Source organism: Tamandua tetradactyla, chromosome 5 (genome assembly GCF_023851605.1).
Source record: "Tamandua tetradactyla isolate mTamTet1 chromosome 5, mTamTet1.pri, whole genome shotgun sequence".
Taxonomy (NCBI): Eukaryota; Metazoa; Chordata; class Mammalia; order Pilosa; family Myrmecophagidae; genus Tamandua; species Tamandua tetradactyla.
Window position 1 is genome coordinate 110,057,760 of NC_135331.1, and position 12,601 is coordinate 110,070,360.

Here is a 12,601-nt window from a genome sequence, read left to right on the forward strand (position 1 = left end):
TTTACCCAGTTGCATGCCTCACAATTTCACTCTTTCTTGCAGTCACTCAGTAGTTCATTGTATATATACCCCATAGTTCCTCCTTCCATTCCTCATTCATTGTATACTTAGGCCACCTCCATCCATTGTGAATCGTGAATTCTGCCACCATAAACACCAGTGTGTAAATGTCCATTCATGTCTTAACTCTCAGTCCCTCTAAGTATATACCTAGCTACAGGGTTGCAGGATCATATGGCAAATCCACTCCTAGCTTTCTGTGGAGCCACCACGCTGTTCTCCAGAGGGACTGCACCTCTCTGCTTCCCTATCAACAGTGAAATGGTACATCTCTGTCTTCACATTTTCTCCAGCATGTATCTCTCTGTTCATTTTTGAACAGCTTTACTCACACATCACAAAATCCAACCTAAGTAAAAAATCAGTGGTTCCCTGTATAATCACACAGCCATAGTGCTCAGATTTTAGCTCACCATTTTGTGGTATTGTGGTAAGTGGTGTTTTTGTCCCCAGAACCTAGTTCACTGTTTAAATTAACTACCTGAATGAATAAATAAATGAGTGAACAAATAAACTGAAAACAGTTTGTTTTAGAGAAATCTCTTTCTACATGCTTTTACTTGAAATGTCAAAATATAACATCTCCAACCACTCGGAGAATAGTATAACCATGAAAAATGCAGATTTAATAAAGAATTTAAAAATTGAGAACTTACATCTAGGTGGCTTTTAAAATTTTTATTCTTATCATATTAAACATACATGTTATATGATTGAGTAACATTTACAGCATGAGTCCAAGAAATCCATCCTTATTTGGATGTTGCTATAATTAGTACTTACCCATAGACAATATCTTCCTTTGGTTGAGTCACCAGTATGGCTCCAATAGTTATATTCAGAATATTTTCTAGCACTCCAGTCTGGTGAGCAGTGATAATCTGGTAAGCCACATTCTGTAATTTGCTATTTGATAAGGATAGAACCCGTTGAGTGCTCCTTACTGTCGGCAAATCACCAATTTCAATAACCATCACTTTTGAGAGAGTTTCCATAGAGGTTGGTGATGGAATCCTATCTGAATTCATATCCATCATAAGAGGTCTACGTTGACCAACTCTTCTATAATGATTGGCACACACCACAGTGGGACAACTGCGTTTTCTTTTTGCCTTGCTATCAGCAATGCTCTTTAAGGTTCTTTCATTGCCAGGCAACTCATAAATAATTCTAATTTGGTCTTGGCCAATCTGTAAAAAGTCAGTTAGTTTTTGAAGGATCACTGTTTTCCAGCTTTTTGTCAGGACTGAAAACATCACAGTGAGAGCCAAATGAATGGATTCACCTGAGCGTATTTCAACAGGCTCCTCTCCTTCTAGAACAACATACAAGAGGTTGTCCATGATGCTGAAGTGGTTGGCACCGACAGTCTCATTCATCAATGAAGAAGCTGACTGAACCAGAATGGGTGGGATAAAACTCCCCCCTAAGAAAACATGGGGGCTCTGGAGCTCATGGTAAAATATAGCCAGGAGAAGCTTGGTGGTATTTTTATTTCCCAATAAGAAAAAACGCAAAACTTGAGGAGTCTGATCCACAAAACAAATCTTGGTGATCTGACTGGTGGGTAAAATGGAATAGAAAGTAGATACAGGCTCTGAGGTAGTGCAAAGAGTATGCATATTCACACTACTGAAGGTGTCCACAAAGCCACCAGTCACAGCTACTACTGGATATAACTTCCTGATCACCTGAATTGCATCAGGAATGTCAAGAACTAGAACGACGTGATCGGTTTTCTGGCAGATGTAGCCTTGGATCAGTGATCGGTATGTGCATTTCTGTTCTTCCTGAAATGTACCTGCAAAATAAAAAAAAAAAAACAAGTGACAGATGAGCCACCAATTCTCCCAAAGATTTGAAATCCATCACTCTTGTCATCATCTGTTACCTCATGAAACACATACTGATCATCTAAAGTGTACTAGATACTGGAAATATAAGGAAGTCTAAGGCAAAACCCCCGTGCTTGAAGTACTACAAGTCTAGAGATATACACCTCAAAAGACACATAGTAGCAGCTATTAAATATATTTTAAATGTATATACTACATAACATAGGCTATTTAGAGTTAGTAGTGGACCTAATAGCTATATAACAAGAGTTGAATAAGTGAAAGAGTTAAGAAAATGGAAGAATTGCAAAGGGTTCCTTAATGAAAGAAGGGAAGGTGAGAAAGGAGTAATAATATCTGAGCCAATGGAAGCAGAGCCCAATATTTGGGCTCAAACCAAATGTCCAAACTAATTTCTTTCTACTCTCCCTATATTCCTTAAATTTCCAGCCAAACGGACTTGTTTCTTTCCTCACTTGAGCTCATGCTCTTCTTATTTCTTGAGTTTGGTCATAGCATTCCTTGCACCAACTATGCAAATCCACATTTTACGGATCCTTCAGGGTACAGGTCAAGTGCCGCCCCCTCCCTAGTTGCATAATTATGGGATTTATCTCATTTGTAGTGCTTTACTCTCTGGCGGCATTTCTCACTTTCCGCATTTCATTAATTAATGGGTAATCTTATAATTTACTATCCAACACTGGACACTTAAGGATGAACACAGTGCTACTGATTATTATACAGACAAAGGGACCTATATCAGGAACCTCTTGGGTAAACTGGGATGTATGGTCATCTGAATGATAGCTATTTAGGGTAAGTATTTAACCTATGAAGGAGTAAGTTTCCTTAAACCTGGGTTAGATACCAAATGTGCACCAACTCCCCTCAAACTACTAAGGCGTTATGTTGCTCTCAGGCAGTTTGATATATATGTGCTGGATATGGAATTATTCACGGGAATACCCCACCTTCCCCAGACATTCACAACTCCACCAGCAGAGATAAAGAAGTGCCCCATATATGTGAAATAAATCCTTTCTTCCCCAGTAGGAGATAAGAGTGAGTCCTAAATATGGGGAATAAGATTATGCCTCTGCAAGTCTCGTGCTCTCTGACAGGTATCAAAGGAAATAACGTACTGGTAATATCACTTGCATCCTGAACGTCTAAAACGCCACCAGCAGGGGTCAAATGAGAGCCTCTAGGCATCACAGTAAGTTTACTCTTCCCATCACTTGGTCTAAAATGAGGCCCTTTTATTGGCTTCCCCAGGCAACCTACTTCTTTTCACAGGGGTGAAACAGGAACACCTGCCCTCCACACTCTCTCCCTTCAGCTCTCACAGCCTTACTCACCTTAAACCCACCAGTACTCCGATTCTTATGCCCTTTTTTTTTCCCATTTTATGTCAGTCACCACAAGATGACCTTCCTACTTCATCCCACTCTGTATTCTCAGGTCCCATCTCTTCTTCTGCACTTTAATCCCTCTAAGGCTTTGCACATCCTGGACTTTCTATCCTGATTCTGTTTGACAACCAAAATGCTTCCACTGAGCTGCCTGGAATTATCAGCAAAATAGCCCATATTCTCATCTTATTCTCTGAGGTTCCATTTCCTTCTTGCTATAACAGACACTGCCTCTGTCATGAGAAGACTGTTTCTTGCTACAGCCCTTTCAAAGTGGTGATTTAGTTCCCCTCCCACAGCCCTCACAGTAGTGGGTTGGGAACCCTCCTTCACATCTTTTCTCTTGTATCTGAACACAGCAGGAGAAAAACACATTATCACATGACTGCTATTAACGTAAGTTCACAGTCATGAACTTCGAGTAAGTCCTTCATGTTCCCTACAAATACACAGAATTTCCCTGGTGGATACATTCTCCCAGACAATTTCACATCACCTCTCGGCATATATGGCAATGTAACATAACTTCTTCTGTCCTCAAATCTTAATTCTCCCTTTAAGCTAATGACCTTGATTAAAAACTGAACAAATAGAAAAGGACTTCTACTGATACTCACCCCTACCCACATATCACCTCCACTCACATAACAGCTTCTGTACCCATCTAATCTGCTTCCTGCCTATTACTATTGATAACACGTCCATCACCCTACATATATATACATATATGTCTCACAGTTCCATTTGTGCACTCAAACTCTTATTCTTTTGCATTCATAAGGATGCAATACCAGCAATTTGCTGCTCTTTCCTACATTAATTTTGCTTTCCCAACTGAATCATAGCCTTAAGTACCATCTGTGCGCTGATGATGCCCACAATTAAATCTTCAACTCAGACCTCTCTCCTGAATTTTGAATTCATATGTATATTACCTCTACTTGGATGTCTAACAGGTAGTTCAGACTTAACATGTTCAAGATAAAGTCTTGATCTTCCTTAAAACTAGCTTCAACTGGAGGCTATCTCTGATAATGACAACCCTATTCTTCTAAGTCCTCAGGCCAAAAATCTTAGAGTCATTCTTACCCTTTCTCTTTCTCCCATATCTAAGAGCTAATTCATCAGGATATACCACTGGTATTACCTTCAAAACATATAGAGCAGTTATAAAATATATGGAGGAGTCCACTTAAAATGTGGCTAGTGAAATTGAGGAATTGAAATTTTCATTTAATTTAATCTTAATTTAAATCTAAGAATTGAAGTAGCGTAAAATAGCTTTCTGTTAAATACAATTTTGTTAGTAAGACTGCATTTCACTTTCATCTTACATTGCATAAAATATTTATTCTATTATAGTGCATATGATGGACACATGCATCATTTCTAGTATTACCCACAAATACATTACCATTCTATTAAATGTCGATAAATTGATTCAGTTAAATGTTTCCCTCCCCCCACACTACTGTAACATTATCCTGTGTTTATATGAATATTTTATACAAACATCCCAAGATGTGGTGACTCTTGTTATCATAATTGGTAAATGAATTGAAATACTTTTCATTATTTTAACTATAATATAATTACACTTTCTCCTAGATAAAAACAAGTATGGGCAAATTTTTAAATTTAAAGAAAGCATATACTTTTGGTGCAAAATTAAGTGGAGATGCAGAAGTTAATCCTATAACCACAGAAGGTACGTCACCTAGTTTCACCACCGGTAGCTATGTCACTGATCACGTTCTGAACCTCTCTGAGTTTCATTTTTTCTAATGTTTAAATTAAGGATAATACTTCCTAATTCATAAAACTGTCTAGAAAATTATATTACATATAACAAAATACCTAGCAGTGTGTGTAGAACTAACTTGCTCTCAATAAATTGCAGTTGTGTACATTTCCACTTTTATGTGAGAAATTCAAAGATGGAGATTTATTAAACTACAGTTTTTCAGTCTTCTGTAGAAAGAGATCAGATAAATTTCCTCCATAGCATAGCATTTCACATCAAAGAAGACCAATAAGACTTTCTTAACAAAAATGGACTGTTGGGTGGGGTGGGTATGGGAAATCACTGTTTCCGTATGGGATACAAGATTTTCAGTGAGGGCACAGTATATTCATATTAAAAATAAGTATCTTAGAATGCAAAATGAAAAGTGAGAATTTGGTTTTTTTCTGTATCACATTTCTTTTTACACACACATCTTGCTATAAACAGCCTAAAATTTCTTGATTAATTTGTTTCCCCCAAGTTCATTGAACCAAAATACTGATTAGCAAGGTTGAGTGGTTGTCCACCTGTGGAATGAAAACTTATCTTCATTTTCTCTTAACCACATCACACTTATGAGAAAGCTGGAAAACATGGGCCTCAAGTTTTTCACTCTGTAAAAAGACAAGGGTTGTATTTCTGAGGGCACCAATCGTCCTGTAGGGCCTGACATTTCCACATAAAGAATAAAATTAATGTTGAGAATAAAATAAAACTAATATTAGTAATATAGTCAATGATCCCAGGTTTGTAAATCTCCCTGGTGATGTGGACAGAAATTCCAGGATGAGCCAGGATCCAGTATCATGGGATTGAGAAAGCCTTCTTGACCAAAAGGAGAAAGAGAGAAATGAGACAAAATAAAGTTTCAGTGGCTGAGAGATTTCAAATAGAGTTGAGAGGTTATTCTTATGCATTGTATAGATATCTTTTTTTTTAGTTTATGGTGTATTGGAGTGGCTAGAGGGAAGTATCTGAAACAGTTGAGCTGTATTCCAGTAACGTTGATTCTTGAAGACAATTGTATAATAATATCGCTTTTACAAAGTGACTGTGTGATGTGAAAACTTTGTGTCTGATGCCCCTTTTATCCAGGATATGGACAGATGAGTAAAAAAAAATACAGGTAAAAAATAAATAAATAATAGGCAGATAAGGGGTAAAATAAATTGAGTAGATTGAAATACTAGAGATCAATGAGAGGGGTGTCTGAGTTTTTTCTTTTTTCTTTTTATTTCTTTTTCTGGAGTGACACAAATGTTCTAAAAATGATCATGGTGATGAATCTACAACTATGTAATGATACTGTGAGCCACTGATTGTATACTATATATGGACTATATACCTATGAAGATTTGTCAATAAAAATATTTTTTAAAAATAACAATATAGCTAATTTTCAGGGTTCTCTCTGATGACCTTTGTACTTTTTCATCTTTCATTATATATATATATATATAAACTTCACATACTATACAAAACTCTATCCTCCTGGCTAATACTATATTGAAGGACCAGCTTGACCATTATTATAGTTTTTAATTTATTCTGCTAAGAACCTGGTCATTTTATCTTCATTGTCTGGGGCTCTATTCTTAAGAGGTTGCTCTATATTTTTTAGAGGATGAATATCAAAAGTTACATTTACAGATACTTCCCTCTAGCTCCAGATTACTAAATCCAGTATCTACTTATTATCTCAATTGGTGGTATCAAAGGAATCTTGAAATCAACACATGCAAATATTAATTTTTGATTTTCCATTCATGTCTCTCCTCCTGTATGCCCCATCTTAGAAAATTGCCCAGTAATTAACCAGGTTGCTCAGGTAAGTAAAAAAAGGAGTCATATATTATTCATCCCTAGACTGTGAGTGTAACTACTATGTCCATTATGCTCATTGTAATAAAGCCAGCTTTCACTGCAGTGCCTAGTGTAAAATGGGTAATCAGACATTTGCTGAACAAATGAATGCCTCCCATTCCTATCTTTATGGTGGATAGGAAGTGTTCAAAAACATTTCTGAAGTTAGACCAGTCTCTTCCTCTTCTAAGTTATCCAAGAAACCTCAGAGGCCCTAATTTAGAGTTGGTTTACAGAAATGGAGAGAGAGAAGAGTAGTTCTCCATATGGTAGCATTTGGAATCACGTTGCAAAGCAGTTTTTAAAGGTAGCAATGGGAATAAAACTAAAAGAGAACTTTCATTTCCCTATCTTGTCAATTTATAGCCTATCTATATTTCTAAGAGGTTAGTTTATTAGGCAAACCTGGAAAATAAGGCAATCTAAAAAAGATCACAGCAGAGTCCCAATGTCCATTCAAGTTTGGATAGTTTCGGAGACGGGGCTGCACAATATCAGATATTTAGTTCTAATTTACATCCTAAAATTCATAGGAACATTTATAGATGAAATACTTTCTCTGTTCAGAGCCGTGAAGGAAGTTTCAGTAGAAAAGTTATCATTGTGTTAACTAGAACAAAATTCTACAATGCAGAATAAGAAATCATAACTACCTCCAGTTAAATATTTCTAGCATGAATGAAAACTTCTACTATATTTAATAGAAACAGGAAGCAAAGGACCTTTTTTTTTAAATTAAAATTTGCTAGGATCTGGCTCCAAAGTTTCATTTAGCCAATGGGGACAGAAATAATATATAACCTTATAAAATGCAAGCATTTATGGGTTACAACAACACAAATTAAATTTTATAAACGAATGAAGAAGAGACATGTAAATAGTAAGAATTAACTTATGAACAGAATTAACTTATGAATAGAATATATATATATCCTGCAAGGGACCCTGTTCAAGGATTCAGTTAACTAATATGCATTGAAATAAGGCTTATATATAGGAGGAAGTTACACTAGAGGTATCATCTAGGGAGGTATAGGGACTGCTCAGCAACTCTGTGGACATGTTCACACTTTTTCAAACCAGAAACTTTATTTTATCCAATACTGATCCAAGCTACACTGAATAAAAATCATAAATAACTGGCAATGATACTGAATGTTGATTTGGCTTTTGATGCAGACGAACAAACTCACACTGGACTTAAACCTGCTGTAGAAAACAATCATAAACTGTGGAAAAAAGGAAAAGAAAAGCACTAAAGAGTAAAAGCAATGAAGAAATTCTGGAGTATTTGTTGGCCTCTCTTAGCTTGGGGTCCATCCAAAGTAGGGATCACAAATAATGGCTCAAACTCTGAGAGAAAATCTACGCTATTTCTAGCATGAAGAACCAGAGGCCAGAGTTGAAGGAATGACAGCCTCTCACAATGGGATGGAGGGATCCAGAAATGAGAGAAACAGAAAGGGGGAAGCCTTAAATTCTGTAGATAAGCTCTACACAAACCTATAGTTGTCCCTTGAAACACACATGCATGGACAAACTCCTGCTAAGGATAAAAGTACTAAACTGAGATTTAAGTAGGTTCTCAAGAGTTTTTAGTTGGGTCCAATAACGTTAAGTGCCTATTTTTAAAAATGCAATGTTCTTCAATGGAATATAAAAGAAACCAGAGTCTCCCAAAATAACATGAACAATGTCAACAGAAAAAGATAATTAATTGAGACTAGCCCCAAGGCTCCTCAGATGTTGGAATTAATAGACGAACAGTTTAAAGCACCTACTAAAATGAGACTCAAGGATGAACAGAAAAGTATTTACACATTGAATGAAAAGGAAGGAAATCTCAGCAAAGACACAGAAGGAAAGAGATATAAAATGGAAATTCTAGGGCAGGCCACAGTGGCTCAGCAGGCAGAGTTCTCACCTGCCATGCCGGAGACCCCAGGTTCATTTCCCAGTGCCTGCCCATGTTAAACAAAAAAAAAAAAAAAAAGGAAATTCTAGAACTGAAAAATTGAATAAATGAAATAAAAATAATTAAGTGGATTGGCTTAACCGCAGAAAAGCGCTGATTGACGAAAAGAGTCAATGAAGTTGAAGGTAGATCAAAACAAATTTCAGAAAGCTCAGTGAACTGCAACCAGGACATTTACAAAGAAATCCACGTCTAGGCCCATCATAGGCAAATTCTGAAAACTGAACCTAATGAGAAAAATTATGAAAGCAGAGAAAAATTACATATTACATATAGGGGGTAAACAACTCAAATTATCATTGACTTCTCATCTAAAATTATGAATGCAAGAAAAGGAGGGAATTTTTTAAAAAATTCTGATATAAAAGAGCCTTGCATTCTATAGTCTGTGAAATGAATACATTTTCAGAATAAAATAAAACTAAGAGAATTGTCTCTTGCAGTCATGCACTATAAGAAGTGCAAACAAGATTTCTGAAGGAAGAGGATCAATGATATTAAATAAAAACATAATCTTCAAGGAGGATTGAAGATTGCAGAAAATGGTAAATACATGAGTAAATACTATATATTATTTTACTCTTAACTTTTTAAAAATACATAAGACTTTAAAAAATTATGGAATATCTCAAGTGCAACATATCAACTTTTATTATCAACTAAAACGTATAAAAGGGACCTATATGGACTTACGCGCTTATAAAATTTCTATATTTTACATGAAATTGTACAATATTAACTCTAAGTAGAGTATAAAAAGCTAAGGATGTACCCTGAGAGCAACTAAAATATTAACGCAAAGAGGTACAAGCCCAATAAATAAATTAAAATTTATAAAATACTAGAGTATCAAATACTCTAAAAGAAAATAGGGAAGAAGAAACCAGAAAACAAAACAAAGCAAAAATTACCTTATTCTAAGCAACTAATAAACCAAGTAAACAAAAATCAGAGGCACAAATTATTTGAACCACATATCACCCATCTTGACATAATTGATATCTACAGATAATGTACTACAGTTACAGAAAGCATATTCTTCAGGTGAACATTTTGTTCATCAAGATAAACCAAAAAACAAGTCTTGAATTTAAAAGAATTGAAATCATACAGAATATGTTCTCTAACCACAAGTGGATTAGACTAGAAATCAATAATAATACAATAGCTAGGAAAACCACAAATGATTGGAAATTAAACAATATACATGTAAATAATCCATTAGTGAAAAGGCGTTAGTCAAAATCATTAAGGAAATCGGAAAATACTTCAAACTGAATGATACTGAAAGTGTAACATATCAAAACTTCTGGGATGCAGTTGAAACAGTGCTTCAAAGGAAATGTATAGTGTTAAAATGTTTACACAAGAAAAGAAGAATAGTCTAAAAGCAACGTCCTAAGGTACTACTCTAACAATTTAGAAAAAGAGGAGCAAAGTAAATCCAAAGTGGATAGAAGCCAGGAAATAATAAAGATAGTGGAAATTTTGAAATAGAAAAGAGACTAAAAAAAATTTTTTTTAAAACACAATCCCAAACCCTTGTAATTTAAATTACCGCAAGGCTCAACACACTACTTCCAGCAGTGTAGATGCTCTTTAGTGTGTATTGGCTGATAAACATGTAATGTCCTTTCCCAAAATGAAACTCCTATTCTTCAAGTCATTTTTACCTATTGTTGCCCAAAGTCTAGCTATAAGATTATATTTTAAGTCAACTCATCATAAAAATAATAATCGAATATATTATAAAACCTTGTGAATATTGTCTCTGAATTGTAAGGAATCCAACCATTTCATTTAAAACCATACCCATAAATTATGCTTTACTATATTTATATAAACCTTTTCTATTCTTAAATCATGTAAAAGTTCTGTTCACAAAAGATCTCATGTGATAAAACTTTTTTTCTTGGCTGATTCATGCTTTAAATAAATGCCCATGTAGGCACATGAATTTTCTCTCTGTGCTTCCATTCCTGGTTAAAATAGCAGGGTGGGCAATTTACAATGTGATTCAAATACTCTTTTGGAGTTATAAGGTATACTCTTCAAGACTCTCTTTAGGAGGAACAAGGTAGAGAAGCTATATTGGTAGAATACAGATGTCTTTAAAGCCTTCCAGATACTGTTCTTTTCATTTAATTATTTTCACGTATTTCATTCAGAAGCCATTCTACTTTGAGGCTTGCCCCTCAGCCATCTCTGTTCTCAGGATCCAAAGCTCCCTATTTCCCTATTTATTAGGGAAATGAGTTGAGCAGCGTGTGACTGACTGTCCATGTGAGAGGCTCGTCACAGGAGGAGGAGGAAGGATCTTAAGAGGGAGGATAGGAGAAGAAATGAGAAAGGGTTTTGAATTGAAGAAGAATCAGAGAGGGTTTGAATGTGAGCGCTCAAGAGGGGAACAATCTTCGCTGAAGGTGTGTGCCGACGTACACCATTGAGAGTCTATGATGCAGGCCCATGAACAAATTCAGGAACAAGGCAATAAGGTTTGAAAAGCCACAGATGTTCTTAACCATTTGAATTTTTTATGAGTTGGATTATAAACCCTAGAGACTGAGGTGAGGAATGGAATGAGCATTTATTGCGATTCCTTGTGCATGCTTAACCTGCTGACAATAAGGTGGGTTTTTTGTAGCCATCTTCAGCGATAAGAAGCAAGCCACCTTTACTGATATTACTAAGAACCATTTTGAGACTAGGGATTAAAGGCCAGGTAGCAGAGTATTTGAAGATATGTTACTTATTTGCTGATTTAAATTTACTTCTTGACTTCATAGAAATTAGGGCAGTGTCAATTACATACACTTGCTATCCCTTATTCCCAACTTTTTAATGTTTTGAACCTCTGTGGATTGAGCATTTTACTACAAAGTGATCACATGCATTCTGATTTCTGAGACATTTGGCTGGAGATTTACCACTACGACCTTTACAAAGTTGATAATTAGTATCTCCTAATTTAAGAAAAAAGTTTCATGAAACATTAGCTATTATAAAATATTCTCTCTACGCCTTTCCTCACACACACACCCGCAAAAAATGGAGAACATACACATTTGATCCAATAAAGTATAAAGATATTTAAATTGCTCCTTTGGTTAAGATTTTACAAAATATAAAACAAAACAGGAATACCTCTTCTGCAAAATCATACACTCTTTACAATTTTCTTCTATCCTAGGAATAGCACTGTGCAAAAAAAATCTGTGAAAAATAACATGTTTAATTGCATATTAAAGCCACTCAAGCTTAGGAACAATATGCTCTTTCTGTAGCTCTGTGTCTCTTAGATGTCAGGGCTGACATTTCTTTGAGGATTGAGATGTGACTGACTCAATCTCTTTGTGAAGAAGATTAAGCTGCATACAAGCAGCGGTCATCCATTGGTGAAAAATGCTTTATGTAGTAGATACATATTTTAGTGTACTAGAAAACACCCCTTATATAAAAAAGTTAAACCATCAAAATGACCACCTCAAATGATTATATTATCATTCTGGAAGTATAGGCCTATTTCTAGGAGGATATCCTATAATGTTGGCAATAAGGATTCTATTCAAAGGAAACACCCCCACTTGACCTGAAATGCATATTCTTTTAAAAACTCTGATTTTGTTGGAGCAAATCAGCTGGACACTTGAGAACTGACTATAATACG

The 12,601-nt window shown here is 35.5% G+C and overlaps 1 protein-coding gene across 1 annotated transcript in view; it reads right to left on the reverse strand.

Moving 5' to 3' along the window:
• The window catches only part of PKHD1 (PKHD1 ciliary IPT domain containing fibrocystin/polyductin), a 499,663-nt gene that overhangs the window by 70,238 nt on the left and 416,824 nt on the right, over positions 1-12,601 (reverse strand). The window contains 1 exon segment of the mRNA XM_077162050.1: positions 844-1,861. Coding sequence (XP_077018165.1) covers positions 844-1,861 — 1,018 coding nt within the window.